At 36.6% G+C, this 16,289-nt stretch overlaps 1 protein-coding gene across 1 annotated transcript in view; it reads left to right on the top strand.

Moving 5' to 3' along the window:
• LOC135083160 (uncharacterized) overlaps nt 1-16,289 on the top strand; it is a 137,505-nt gene that overhangs the window by 64,472 nt on the left and 56,744 nt on the right. The window contains exon 2 of the mRNA XM_063977895.1: nt 13,079-13,163. Within this exon, the coding sequence (XP_063833965.1) occupies nt 13,079-13,163 (85 nt within the window). The remainder of the gene's footprint in view (nt 1-13,078; nt 13,164-16,289) is intronic.

Genomic DNA, 16,289 nt, shown 5'->3' with positions numbered 1-16,289 from the left:
TTTCTAAAAAAATTATTTGAAGTCAAAATCCCATGGGATAGGCAGATAATATTTTAAGGTATTATAGGTAATTATATCATGCATCAATATAAATTAAGAATAGCTGCCAATTTTCTAGGACAACAGAGGAAATCATAAATTACTAAATAATTCCTAAATTACTGCAGCAATAACCATCTACATATTTTTGCATAAAGGTAGACGTTATAGTGATAGGTCAATTTATTAACAAAATTTTGACTTCATGTAATTTTTTTAGAAAGTTTGCTTCTAAAACTGTTTTTTTTTTATAAATTCACAAAATCTAATATTTCTTCGAAACTAAGCAAATGCAACTACTAGTTCCTTCATCAATTTTATACATAATAGTAATATCTAACGATTGAATTAATAAAACATGGATGTCCGCTTCTAAGGAAAAATAAAAGACTGCGTAGGCATCCGCTAAGAAAGGATTTTACGAAACTCCACCCTTAAGGGGATAAAACGGGATCCACGCGTACGAAGTCGCGGGCGGCCGCTAGTATTGGGTAAAATTTAATAAAACATTTTTGATTTTGATTTGATTTGAATCAAACTACAACTAAAGATTACTCACTAGGTAAGCATAAACCTTGTTTATCAATGCTCACTTCACAGCTCACTATATTTGCCTATCAATCGATACAGGAAGGGTCTGTGACGTCACCATTTAGGGATATTGGATTCTTCCCTTATTTTTTATTGCATGATTGCATAACGGTATGTGGGGGATGTTCTTTATGAGGGAAGGGAGCGGTTATGCTTGCTTTATTGGGTTTTCATTGGAGGTATTGGACAATTGGTTTCATTGGCTTTCATTGGACTGTTCATCTAATAAATGGTCAGATAATATCCGATTATTCTGACTACAATTGTTTGATGGAATAGTTTGAGAAGAACTTTTACATTTTTATTCGGTACTTATCGGGTTTTAAGTTTGAATTCAGATTCACGTAATAATTTTGGTCTGTCATATAAAGTATTTGTCATGCACGTGAACTCCTTCAAAAACCGGGATAGGAACAAAAAAAACTGGGATCAAAACTCTCTTAGGCTTTTCCCAGGGTCGTACCAAACATCCAAGTCGGTTCAGTGATCTAAGCGTCAAAAACATGACTTTACCCTCGTTTCATAACCTAACATCATCAACTCCTGAATAGCCAGGAACCTTTCAAAAAGTAACGAACATTTATTCTCACATTTATAATTTTAGTAAGGATTTATGATCGATTTATACTGGTCATTAATTTAATTGCCTAATTTCCACTATATTAAATAACTTCCCACACTTGAAATCGAATTCAAAAGGGCTTATAAATATTCCCCTTCACTCTATCACTTGTGTTAAACTGTAGGTGGTAATAAATAAACCCTTCTGCGAACTGAATCCAAACCCCCTCTCGGGACAGCTCGAACTGTTGAAAACACACTGCATTATGGAGGCGAGCGTTCAAACAACCCAAACTGGGCTGAAGCTATAATAAACTAGTTGGCAAACGGGCGGGTTTTGCTTGACAATTTAAATAAATATATCTGAACATTTGAACAATACTGACGCTATATTAGTAGCCGAATTGCCTTATTGATTGCAAGGCGTTCGTTAGTTTCAGCCGAATGACGACCACTGCTGGACAAAGGTCTCCCACGAGGGTTTTCATACAAACCGGTCCTGCGCCGCCTGCATCCAGGCACCCTCTCGCGACCTTCACCAGATCGTCAGTTTATTTTGCAGGAAGTCAGTCCCTTATCAAAAAATAAAAGCACTTTAAACAAAACAAGAACTTAAATTGGTATTCGTAAGGAACCTTTACATGTCTCTTGTTGCCCTACAACCTAAAATTACCTATAAAATTATCTCTTTACCTCCCGTGAACCTACTTTACGCGACTGTAATTATATTACATCGGTCGTTACGCCAAATAGCTCTTTGTCAAGTTATGCAACAGTAAAACGACGTAACGTTCTAAAGGTCACAGCAGACTTATCAACTCGGAAAGGGATCAACAGTCAACACAGTATCGCCTTTCGCGCTATCAAACGCAAGACAAGGCGTTTACGTCACTGTGCGGATGTGTTCGTTGCAGTATGGAGTTTCATACAAAGAATACTGACCGCCTCGAGTTGATATTACAATACCTTTCCGAGTTGATAAATGTGCTACATACTTAAAAGGATGTAAACGTTCAAAAACGGTTCGCGCTTCGTTTGCCGTGTCATTATTATTTATATTGGCTCTAAATTTTGGAGGTTTGTTTCTTTAAGGCACTTATAAACAGGTTAATAGGTTTATCAACTTCTTTCATTTGTTTCATGTCAACACAATAAGCTTCTTATGTCTACAGAATATGAATCTTTTCTTGTAAATCTACATTAATATTATATTATTAATATTATAAATGCGAAAGTAACTCTGTCTGTCTGTCTGTCTGTCTCGCTTTCACGCTTAAACCACTTAACCGATTTTGATTAAATTTGGTATAGAGATATTTTAAGTCCCGGGAAAGGACATACGATAGTTTTTATCCCGGTTTATGAAACAGGGACGCGCGCGATACAGTTTTTCTGTGACAGACAAAATTCCACGCGGGCGAAGCCGCGGGCGGAAAGCTAGTTATAAATAACTTGAAAAAATCGAACTGCCTAAGGCGAGAATCGAACCCACGACCTTTCGTTTGCCGGGCGAATAATGCTCGATTCGATTCCCACATTAGGCAGTTCGATTTTTTAAATTATTTTTAATTTACAATTTTGTTTGAGATGCATCTCTTAATGCTAAAAATTAAATAACTATGAAACTTTTCGTCATCTTTAAATACACGTAAGAATTATTTTTCTAACGTTTTGGTCATAACACCGAGGACACAAAACTTGCGACAACTGGTTCAAATTTTTCATGAGATTAAACGACAGCTTTAACAGTCAAAGTCGACCTTGAACCAAACATGGTCAAGCAAGGTTGTTGTCGGTTCAAGTCCCACTAAAGGTTCGGCTAAACAAACAAACAAACGAAAGAACGAACAAAGAAACGTATACTACGAGTACTAAACGGGATTCTACAAAAAACAGTTCCTGCAAAAAACGGGATAATTCCGTGGGAGCAAGCCCTAAGACATTATCGCTTAAAAACCAAACTATTCCACAATTTTTCTATGTGAAAACCGGTTCAGTACTTTTTAAGTTCTTTGGCAGAACGCTTTGTTTCGCAACATACTTAAGCGTTATATCGTGCATTGCCAACAGTATCTAACACCGTTATTTACATTTATAACGTACACAATACGCTTCCTTTGACAACGATACCAAAAACTCACGAGCTTCTGAAAGCAAAAATACCGGGTTACAACCATATTTTCACTACACACATTACAGTAGGAAGAATCCCCTTCAGCGTCACATATAAATAGTTTCCGGGATGGTAAATTTTGTCTTTCTGTGCGAGAAAATAAAATGGAAGATGTTTTATATGAAGAAAAATATATAAAACCCTTTCAGAGCGGCTCGGTTTCTTTCTGATAGTAAATTGACTTGTTAAAGGGCTTTCTCCAACAAAGAAATTGATCTGGGATTGAAAAGAAATCTAGTGTTCTTATGAAAGTGTACTCGTAGTTGTGAGGTACATTACTGAGTATCGATATTTCTGAGTTTGATTGTTACAATTTTTTTTTTTCAAAGAAGAAAATCCCGTTAACCTCGTGTGGTAAGCTAAATAATGATGCTTGGGTTACGACTGGGTTCACCACAATAGTCCATCGGTGGGGATCGAACCCGCGTTCCTCCGATCCAACACTGATACCATTGGGTTCAGTATAGCTTTGCATTCTAATTAAATAATTTCCATTCTAATACAAAGTAATATAAAGAATACAAACAATGGAGTTATTTAAATTACACAAACTACTACTATATAAGGTGGACCGACGATCTGGCGAAGGTTGCGGGAAGAACCAGGATGCGGGTAGCGTAGGACCGGTCGTTATGGAAATCCTTGGGGTAGGCCTTTGTCCAGCAGTGGACGTCATTTAATTTTGGCTGAAACGGACGAACTACTTTATAAGAGCTAAAACCTTTCTTTTAAATAATACTCTATAAAAAAATATAACACTTTTTGATATAATAAGTAGAAGTCGCAAAATTAACCACTCCGTTGCTTCATGAAACTTTAGTTACAAAGACATTTTCTTTGTCAAACCTAAAACTCCACTTTATGCCTCATAATAAAAATATATCATAATCTTTTTCAAAGATGGCGACTTATAACCGTTACAGAATAATACTTTATGAAGATTATTATAAGAAAACCTCGTAAAAAGGACCCTTGGGTAATAAAGAAGTAATTTTTACCATGGTTACCGTTAACCCCATCGTTTATTTTTATGTAAACGGTCCTGCAAGGCACAAAGCCGTTTGAACTTTTTTGATGTAACCCTGTATTGTTACCCGTATTCGGTGGAACGGGGGTAATTTCTTAATTAGATATTTGATGGGGCTTCCCTATGAAGGTAAAAGAAAAAAATATCAGTAAAATTGTTTGTATTTTTTTCTCAACATTATCCCTTTAAGTATGATAATATGTAGTAGGATATCTACGAGTGCAATAGGTTATTTTAATATGTTTCTTACTAAGTGGTTTCTTATTTTCTTGTGTGTAATATGAGGTATACAACTTCTAAATACCATTTACTAGCGGCCGCTCGCGACTTCGTACGGGTGGATCCCGTTTTACCCGCTTAGGGGTTGAATTTAGCAAAATCCCGTCTTAGTGAGCACCTACGTTCTAAAAGGAACCCCCATGCAAAATTTGAGACTCCTAGCAGTCCTAGCACTTGTAGTTTCTGAGATTTCGTGATGAGTGAGTCAGTCACTCAATCAGTCAGTAACCTTTCGCTTTTATAAATATATTAATGCAAATAAAAAAATCTACTAAAGATACGTTAGTAATTGATGTAGAAAGCTTTCAAGATACAAAAATTAATATTTAGATATTATAGACCTTTTATCAAAGTTACATTTATGATACTATTAGGCCTTTTCATTTAAAACTCTAAAACAGCCTCAGAGGCCTTACATTCATGATGAATTTCCAGCATTTGTTAGGGAATTCTTTGGGAAAAGCCTCGTCTATTACAACATACAAATTTGAACCCTCTCCCTATGGTGTAGAGTCCGAATTTGTATGAGAACTTCTTGGTAGACTTAACGTTATTTAAGGCAAGTTTACTTACCTGCTTGCTTCATTTAACTTATTTCTTTTGTTCTCATAAATAGCCGTTTCCTCAGTCGTTTCAATTTAATTAGAGGGGAATTTATTGTAAGGTATTTGTTCGTTGCGGAAAACATTCGGAAGTTTGATCGAAGGTTTTCGGCCTAGACGCAGACCACCGACTTTTAGTTGGCCGATAGTTGGGCCCGATTTTAATTTGTATGAAGAATCGGCCGATACTAAATAGGTGAAGTTTGCACACTTTCATACATGCCCATACTGATTAACAGCCCGACCCAACTATCGGCCAACTAAAAGTCGCTGGTCTGCTGCGCCTAGGCTTAATTTTTTTAAAGTGACAACTACAGGCCAGAAGACGTTTAAGCAAGTCTCTAACTAAACGGGACTTATCCCACCACACTTTCCCACCGCTGCAACTCCTGTATAGCCAGGATCTACAACTTCGCCTTTAATGAAACCCAACCAGTTTCCCACTCGGTGGAACGACGATCTGGTCAAGGTCGCGGGAAGCACCTGGATGCGGGCAGCGTAAGATCGGTCGTTGTGGAGCCTTTGTCCTGCATTACGTCATTTAGCATCATCATCATCATTTCAGCCATTGAACGTCCTCTGCTGGACATAGGCCTACCCCAATGATTTGCATAATGACCGGTTGGTAGCGGACTGCATCCAGCGCCTTCCTGCCACCTTGTGGGTGGATAACCTACGCTGCGCTTTACGGTATGTGGCTTCCACTCCAGAACTTTGCTGCCCCATCGGCCGTCAGTTCTGCGTACTATGTGCCCTGCCCATTGCCACTTCAGCGTGCTAATCCGTCGGGCTATGTCAGCGTTTAAGGATCTCCTCATTTCTGATTCGATCTCGTAAAGAAAAACCGAGCTCATTTGGTTCATTTGGCTTAAACTTAGTTAATGTTAATATGTATCGTTTTTCAAACATCAACTTTTTTATGTATTTGTACAAACTTTTGTAATCCCATTTTTATTTAAATCAATTTTATTTTTCCATTGTTCTTCCACATCGTCTAACTAGGACAAATCGTAAGCACACAGCCTATACAGAATCACACGTCATCCAAATACGTCACGAACAGAAAAATCGCAGGTTGTTACGTCATAAATCAAGCGATTGTTGAACCGAACTCTGCGGGGCATGATTGATTGTGTTGGGTTCAACGCAAACTGGTGCAGCTGAGAATTGCAGATTTCTCTAACAAAGCCTCGTGTGGAGGATCAACATCGTTTGGGAATAGTTTGCAAAAGTTAACGTGGATAGATTTTTTTGTTATAAATCGAAATATTTTTAAATAAATAATTTTAATGTTCTGCTCTCGTAAAAGGTGAACCTAAGTGGATTGATTTTTTAATGTTCTATAAAAAAAACCCCTATTACAAGTTCTGGTCTCGTAAAAGATTTACGCCCGTATTCACAAACGATGCTTGCTTAAAGGTTCGGTCAAACCATTTTTAAGTCTGATCGCCATCGCTGCACGCCGGCTGATCGCGTGTGATCGCGTTGGTTTGGCTGAACTTTAAGTGAAGCAGCAAATCGAACGCACAGCGTTGAATAGAGCTCTGATTGGTTCGTGTATCACCCCGTGCGTCCACACGCACTGTGAGACCTCATAGTAAAGTTTGTGAATACGGGCGTTACCTGTGTTACGAGAGTCAAGCTCCTCCTGAAATCATAGACTTACTAGGTAAATAATATGGTATCAATCAGTCACAAGTTATTGGTCATTAATGTGATAGGTATTTGTTTCTAATCAAGTTAGAGTGACTCGTGACAGTTTAACATCCCCCTGGGATAACTCTGACCTTCACTGATTGGGTTTTGATTGATATTTATATAGATCCTATCTATACAGCAGTACTCGTAACACACGAGGTTGTATTAATTTGGTAACCTGACCTCATAGTTATTTCCAATTTTTAAAATTGATTTTTCAACCTGTTTTAGTAATAAACAAGCACGAAAGTCACTTTTACGTTTTCAGTTACGTAATCATGTTTCCCAATACGCTTAGGCTGAGTTGCACCACCTAATTTTAAAGGTAACTATGGTGATAACCGGTGTTATTTGTATTGAGTTTGAGAGATTTTTGACGTTTGTTAAAGTAAGACGGTGTAACCCAGCCTTAGAACCTTTATTTCAGGCTGGTCGATCCATCATAGAAGACATAATATTAGAGGAAAAAAAATACTCACTAGACGTACTAACTACTACATAATACTAGTACTTAAATATACGAGACTAGCGGCCGCCCGCGACTTGGTACGCGTGGATCCCGTTTTACCCCCTTAGGGGTGGAGTTTCGTAAAATTAGTTCTTAATGAGTACCTACGTTCTAAAAGGAACCCCCATGCAAAGTTTGAGACTCCTAGCACTTGTAGTTTCTGAGATTTCGTGATGAGTAAGTGAGTCAGTGACCTTTCGCTTTTATAATTAAAGATGTACTAACAGAAGTATGTAATGTACAATGCTGTTAGCTAATAAGTTTACCGACTACAAGCGATAGTAGGCCGGTCACATATTACCTAAAAAGCCAAGCAGATGCCACCGATAACCTAAATGTTCTACCACTACTTGGCAAAGTATTCCGACTGTATGCTAATACAAGCATTGGTTGTAAAATCCCAGCCAAGGACGGGGCTTGTGATGTAATGTATTAGTGTAATCCTGATTCGTACCCAGTTTTATTGTAGTTTGTGCTGTAATGTCGCTGTAATTGTTTCTGTATTAGTTAAGGTATACAAGTGTAAATGTTAATGTATGTTTTAAATTCAATGTTTTAATTCAATTTGTATTATTTGTAAAAAAAAAAATTTTTTTCTATGTTATAATAAGTATGTATTTACAAAAAAAAGTATTTAAGTATGTTTATATCCGTTGTCTAGTACCCATAGTACAAGCTTTGCTTAGTTTGGGACTAGAAGCGCAGTGTAAAAAAAAATCCAAGGATAATGTTACCCTGATATACAGAATATTTTAGGGTTAATAAAAAATACTTTTTTATACAGACCCAATATCCTATTCTACTAATCCTACTAATAATATAAATGCGAAAGTTTGTATGGATGTCTGGATGTTTGTTACTCTTTCGCGCAAAAACTCCTAAACGGATTTTGTTGAAACTTTACAGTTTATTGTTTATAACCCAGAATAACATATTATAGGCTATAATTTATGACGATCTGTGAAAACTAAATTTCACGCGGGTGCATGTAGCAGCGGGCAAAAGCTAGTTAAATTTTAAAAAACTTAGTTTCTTCATTCTAAATGACCGATTTTCGATGATAATTTGTATGGTTTTTTTATATATTAGAATTTGGAACTTATTGTCCCTTGGCAAAAGTTTTTGCATTTGAGCAGTAAAATCAATCCTTTTTGTTTAGTCAAGTACACAAATAACAGACTTTACAACGATGTGTTCGACTTAATGTAACATTTATACAACTTGTGTTTTATTACAATGCTATGTTACATAGTCTGGACTCTATTACCCAGTGTTATATTAGTTAATGTGCTAAATGCGGTAAGAATAACGTAACCTTTTCTGCAATGATATTAAGGGAGTCCCAATTCTTCAAGTTTATCCTTCTAATAGATTAACGATGTCAATAACTGGGGTGTCCGACATAACAGCACAGAAACCCGTTATTACTTCGGAAATATCTCTTCTGTAGTGTTGGGGGAAAGTTATCGATATCGATACTGCGGGGTTACTCCGAAAAACGTAGTGCAGTTACACTATGCGATTAACTGTTCGAACAGAAGTGTTAGCACGCACACCCAGTACGAGCGACACACGTTGAAATTTACTGAAGTTGGTTTTGACACTACACGTCTCGATCAATTTCCCGCAAAGTGTAACTGCGCCATTATCCGAAGTTTCGAGTGTTGCCATCAAAGCGTGAGCGACAGTGACAGAATAAATTATGTAAATATCGTTTCAGAGTAGCCCTCGTGACCTTGGAATGTGATCGAAAAATATTTTTAGAACTATTGGGAAGACACTGATGATAGTATGAAATTGATAGTAAGTTTATTTATATTGGGACGTGGTAATAAAGTACTAAATATTGTTGCGATGTTAAATACATTATTCAAACAGTTCTTACGAAGTGATGTGATGCCTCAAATTGGCGGCGAGAAATACTAGTACATAGTGCTCTAATAAATAAATAAATAATAAATAAATATCCTTGGACATTTTACACTGCGCCTCTAGTCCCAAACTAAGCAAAGCTTGTACTATGGGTACTAGACGACGGGATAAACATACTTAAATACTTTTTTTTTTTTGTAAATACATACATACAGACCCGTCACAGAAATTAAAATTCATCATTTCAATGTTATTTATTTATTAATATGATATTGTTACGTTATACGATGTTATTTATTAATATGACATTGTTACGTACTACTAGACTCTATGACATTGAATAAAGATATCGACGCTGATGGAAACAGAAACGCTAGTATTAAAACTGTATTTCACATGATACTTATAGCAACTACCTTTAAAAAGCAGTAACTAAAAGGTACCATCTTACTTACCTAACTTTATAGCTTCAATCTAAATGATATTTCTGCTGGCCAGTTTCCAACAGATCCTATCAAGATATTTTCTTTTGAGAAGGTGTAAACTATTATACTTTATCCTATCATCAGCGTGGAATCCGGTGATAACGAAGTACAAATCGCGTTCTAGGCCATCTCAGAGAAACCCGGACACTGTTAGTGTAGTTTGTCGGACTGACTGTACCACTGACGAAAATATTGTGCAAATGCGGGTGGGTGAAGAAAACTCATCGCGCCGGAGCAGACGACGCCGCATCTCTTCAGTCTGCCCGCGACCATGACTCGTGCAACCGAGCCGAAACGTCGGGAGGGTAAATATTATTTACCGTTAAAATAGATATTGTTGCAATAAATCCCGTGAAGTGATAATTTTATATTATACTTTGATCTCTTTTCTCACAGCTCATGTAATTTCATTTAACGATAAAGCAAAAACATCGACTCACGCCCATCACTACTCCTTTCGTGAATTATTTGTACTTTTATGAGATATTTCCCTCGGGAAAGCTTGGGGGAGTTTCGGGATTGCATTAGCCAAGTTTAGGCTAAGCGATGCTTGCCTCGAGTTGGAGTAATTGACAGTATTGCTTATTGTTTTAGTAAAAATAAGTTTTTGTCTTGGATCCTTAGGCTGAATTTGCACCAACTTATTAACGGTAACTATAAAAATAACAGGTGCTTTTTGTATAAAACTTGACAGATTTTTGACGTTTGTTAGTTAAAGTAAGATGGTGCAACCCAGTATTAGTTGCTTTTCAAGGTAACACCGAGAATGGTAAATCTATTCTTGTTTAGAGATAGGATAGGATAGGATAGGATAGATAATAATATTAAGTTGATTGGTGTTTTTAATCAATTTATTATTAAGTAAAAACCAATTTTGGTGTCAGTAACTGAAGACTGTTGTCAAATATGTTTTGATTTGAATGCAGTATTCCCGTAAAAAATCGCTTTTTCCAATAGCAATCTAGATTTGCGGGATCCAGTAATGCAGGACTGTCGTGTAAACACACATTATTGTTTGGAATTCCAATTCCAAATTAAAACGGATCGGTTTTTTGCGGGACACTACAAACGGGATGATCGTGTGAAGTACTCGTAGTATTGTATTAAAACACGTATACTACTAAACGGGAAAAACTACTAAGAAACAGTTCCTGCAAAAAACGGGATGTCGCCGTAGGAACAAGCCCTTAGAAAACAGCTTTCGCAAATAGATAGATTTTGTTCAGAATTCATCCAAAATTTCATTCCTAAACAGTACAATTGTCACTAAATCTAGGTTTGTAGATTAATTGAAAGCCCACATTGGATTTCGGCCTGAATTTGATAGTATTGTTTGATATTTGGACTGTCGGACTGGGCCGAATGTAAACAATAGCTAGTATTCGATAGCTTCCATTCAAACGAGCTTTAGAAAATGAGTTAATCAATTGTGTGCAATTCACCAATATCTGTCAATGTTATACCTGCAACTTATGCACCAAATAACGTGGGCAGGCCTCCTACTAGGTGAACCGACGATCTGGTGAAGGTCGCTGGAGGTGCCTGTCTGCGAGCGGCGTAGGACCGGTCTTTGTGGAAATCCTTGAGGGAAGCCTTTGTCCAGCAGTGGACGTCATTCGGCTTTGGCCTGCCACACAACAATACTCGTGAATTTAGACTTTAATCTAACGTACACTTATGAAAAATTCACATTTTTCACTAGAGAGGCAGTTGAAAAATTGCCTACCATTGTTAGATCTAGGTACAAATAAATCTAGATTTATAACAACGGTCTGATTGCGCCATTCATCAATCGTTCACAAAATACGTTCAATGCTAACATATCCATTCGATTGTTAGTTCATTCGTTCATTCATTCTTTCGTCAGAGTCGCCTACGCGTTCGATAAATATTTACGTAAGAACATTTATTTTCGAAACGTATTTCTAGACGATTTATATCAAAGTTTGTTCAAGACTAACAAATGGTTACACACCAAGCCCAGCGACAGCCCGGCAGCTTGGTGTTAGCGGCTTTATTTCAAAAGAATCATGTCGAAAACTTGTACATTCTATGACTTTTGACAACAACTCATATGTCGGCGGGTCGGCGTTTGGTGTGTAGACTTCATTTTTGTTTTAATCAATAGCTATTCATTTGTTTAAATCAGTCGATAAGAGTATTTAACATCAACCATTGACCACATTTTTAATTCATCAGCAAGCTGACAATAGATTTATAACAGTGTATAAATCTGGATGTATTTCAGCGCGTGATTGCATCCATTCATCATTTGCAAACGCAATTCGAGTACTCGCTGACATACTGATCTGACCGCAAATTTTGTGAATCGTTTTTGTGATTCCACGAAATACAGATTGAAAACTGAAACCCCGCATGTTTTCGGGCAACTTGAGTGAGTTATTAAATTTTTGGCTAATGAAATCATGCGAATAACGCGAAAAGCGACTGATTGGTTTACATTTTTGTGTAATTAAGTGCGGAAATGTTTTACACTGGAAATCTCATTAATTGAACATAAAGCATAATAGACTGAGCTAAAATCTGATTATTTTTTTATGTATAACTAATATTTGGGTAATGGTTAGAAGTTATTTCCTCATCAGCCAGATAATTTTGACCGTTCCAACTCCTTGATAGACAATTTTTTCCAAATAGTAGTGAGTTTTTCCAAGAGTAGGTTCCAAAGGCACGATGAGTGATATGATGATTTTAATTTTCTATTGGGAGCATTGCTGACAAACTTTAAGATTTTATAAAATGACGTTATACAAGATATAGAAAATCTTGACTATCTCACCTGTAGAGAAAATTTAATAAGCTTTTTTGGTCCATAGTAGTTAAGTGATAGTGATGTCACTAGGACGTATAGTTTCCGAGGATTAAGCGAAAAACCGAGAAATGGTATCTTCAAACCCCCCTCTCCTCGCCGGCTCAAGGGCTAAGGGCGGGGACTTTTGCTATGTTCACCTCCTAACTAGTCTTAATAGTCCCGAAGTCAGAAATTGTGTTCCACGGATTTCCATCTACACCGTCGTTAAAGCATTCATTGACTAGAATAGTAGATCTGGCGTTCACTAGTTCTTAGTAAGCATCTTTTAAAGTGGGCGGGAACAATACTTGAGAAAAAATTTTAAAACTAGAAAGTCAGTGGGAATGGAACGCCTACTCTGGTAAATTACTAAGAGTCGTGCTCCTTAAAGACTATATGACCTGACGATGATGTTATTTGTTTTGTTGCAGGTTAACTCAGCAATGTCGGTGGAGGGGCATCGGTGCCTGTGTGTCGTGGTGCTCATCGTACACACAGTGACAGGCGCCGGGGAAAGTAAGTATAACTTACTCATAGTACACTGTGTTACTGTATGGACTTTCGATTCTTTACACACTTTGTTTGGTATCTTCTGTCAAAAGTCTAAACCGAAACACAGTTATCAACCCAGAATAACATAATAGGCTATAATTTATGACGATTTGTGACTAACTAAATTTCGCGCGGGTGAAGCCGCGGGCAAAAGCTAGTTAATAATAATGCTTTCTAACTGCGTATCAGATGAATTTTTATTTCTCCGACGTGCCGGAACATTTAATTTTCGGATGGATTCAGTTTATTCTGTACCCTATTATTGATACCGTTTAATAGAGCTCGTGAAACACTTTCAGGGGGGGTTAGGATCAGTAAACAGTTTTTATATCTCGTATAGTTTAGAAATAATCGTACCATCATTTCTAGTTTCCACCCTGTATACCTGATACGCCATAGCGTAGGGTACCTCTACATTTTTTTCCTAGTAACCATTACTCCAATCCTCAAGATCTTATTATTTCCAGGCCGAACCTTCCAAATGAGGGTGATTTGATTTTGTCTAGTCGAAAATAACGACTTCAAAGGACAAACCAGTGGAGAATTGATTCGAGGTCATTTGGAAAGGTTTAGAGAAAGAGAAACTTATTTGTTCAATGTCAAACAGGAATTTTCAATATTGGAACTGACTAAAATGGAGGTTATAGTCTTCCCTATCCTGATATTTAAAAAAATACTCACGTGACACCTATTTACAACAAGATATAGATAATAAGTTATTTAGATTGTACTGATTTATAAGACTAGCATGTTTTTTCTGTGTTTAGTTTATCTATCTGTATCTGTATACATTCTTTGGTATAGTTGTAAAGATAAACGGGACTATTCCCACCTCTCGTTCCCACCACTACAACTCTTGTGTAGGCAGGATCTACAGCTTGACCGCCAATAAAATCCAACCAATGTCATAAAGATCGGAAAGTAGGTACCTACTGGTCACACTATCCATAACAATGGAAGCATAAAAAACAGGTCATACAGAAGTTCATATTTTCTATTTCCCACTAAAAGAAAACTATCTAACAAAACCCAACTAATTAAACTTTATACGAGAGAACTTCTAGAGTAAATTGTCAATATTAGTTCCTAATTGCAGTTGCCTTGACGACGACATTATTTCCAAGGAAAAGAAGTAACTTTTAATTGTTTCTTGTGTTTTCATTAAGCTGGATTGTTGATTACGTTTGCCCTTTGCTCCAAATGTGTGTTGTTACGTTATTTTTTGTCTAACTCATTTCTTTTTGTACACAAACGCCGGAGGGAGTCACGGAAAATTCTATTTTAATGGATATGTCGAGCTATACTAAATGAGCCATGTTTTAGACACAAAACAGTGTTTATAAAAGCTAAATTGTGCGTCTCTATGTTATTTCTGATATACAAAGAAATGATACAATTTGAAATGGTGCAAAATGGTGTGATTGTGATCAAATACCTGCCTTGTTATGTATTAAAAAAAGATTTAAGGCGGCTTTATCACTAGAGGGTGATATTTTTTAGAATTTCCGGGAAGAGTCTAAGGCTTGCACCACTTTATAGTCTGTCAAACTCCATAAAAAATACCGGTTAAGGTTATAGTTGCGGTTAAAGTTAGGTGGTGAAACTCAGCTTTAATCTTCATCAACATTTAGTCATCACTGTAGGATCATAACTCTATAATTTACCAGAAACAAATGATGTATTAGGCCTACATTCCCTTCGCTGGACAGAGGAGTTGGGTAGTAAAATAATAACAGGCAATAGATTTCTAGATTTTAGTTTATTAATAAATTCTCATTAGATAATATAAGTGTACCTTTTGATAGATCAACCTACTAAACATGTACTCGTATAACCTATACCTTTGAATCTGCTCATTAAAAACCCCGGGCGGACAAAATTTCGTAAATTCAATAAAACATTCGCGTACCAAAGCGAGATTCTAACGAGCCGTTTCGTTTGCTGAATTGAAATACTTAATTATCAATTAGTAGCGTCCAAAAGAGAAAAATCTACGGATCCTTGGAAATAATTAAACATCCAGTTAGCTGTCCCAATGAACGTTTCGCTTACTCACCCAGGCATGTGTAAGGGTCTGTCTGAGTTTTAGACGATAGCGTCTAATTTTGTGTCTAAACAGATCCAAATCAAGCCCAATTTTGTCTAAATAATTTTGACTTTACGTGACATTTCTTTCGCCTAATTTGTTAGTTCGTTCATTAAGATAGACTTTAAAGAGGCATTTGCTAAAAATTAGTTTGGGCTACGCTACGGTTGAACATTTCTAGAAAATTTACCAGCCACCAAAATGTAGGTACTTTCTTATAAATAATCTAATAAAATTGTTTGTTTGTATTGAATACGCTCCAAAACTACTGGACTGTTTTGAGAAATTACTTCATTATTAGAATTCTACATTCCTGATGAACATACCTACCTAGTAGGTAGGTACGGAGTTTGCATAAACTTAAAGTTTCAAGGACAGACAATTTTATTAGTCAAATTACAATACAGGTTTTAGTACAAAAAAAAAGTAATATGCTGCAATATTATTGATTTGAAGATACACCTAAATCAATTCCCATTTTAAAGTAACTTCATAAATAATCTTAACTCCTCCTCATACCTTGACCAAAGATGTATCTTCAAGTAAAACGAGCCATTACATCGTAACAAAAGTCCTTTCACTTGTCCCATGGAGCAACCTGAACACGGAATCGTTACTACCAAGATTGGATGGGAAGGACATTTGTTTTTATTTGCCGAAAGCGACATTCTGGGTGTCTGTACCTTAGGTTCACCCACTAGATAGTAGAGAGCGATGAGCGATCTTATCTATACTAATATTATAAAGCTGAAGAGTTTGTTTGTTTGTTTGTTTGAACGCGCTAATCTCAGGAACTATTGGTCCCATTTGAAAAATTATTTCAGTGTTAAAAAGCCTATTATCGAGGAAGGCTATATACTCTTTGACGCTGATTGTACCAAACATTCTTCAAACAACAGCATGTCAAGATAAACACGGTGGCTTCTTATATTATTCAATATAGACGGAGCAGTAAAAAAAATGATTTTTTTATGCATGACAGGGCAGTTTATTTAACCGCAATC

This window comes from Ostrinia nubilalis, chromosome 23 (genome assembly GCF_963855985.1).
Source record: "Ostrinia nubilalis chromosome 23, ilOstNubi1.1, whole genome shotgun sequence".
Taxonomy (NCBI): domain Eukaryota; kingdom Metazoa; phylum Arthropoda; class Insecta; order Lepidoptera; family Crambidae; genus Ostrinia; species Ostrinia nubilalis.
This window is presented reverse-complemented; position numbering and strand designations above follow the sequence as displayed.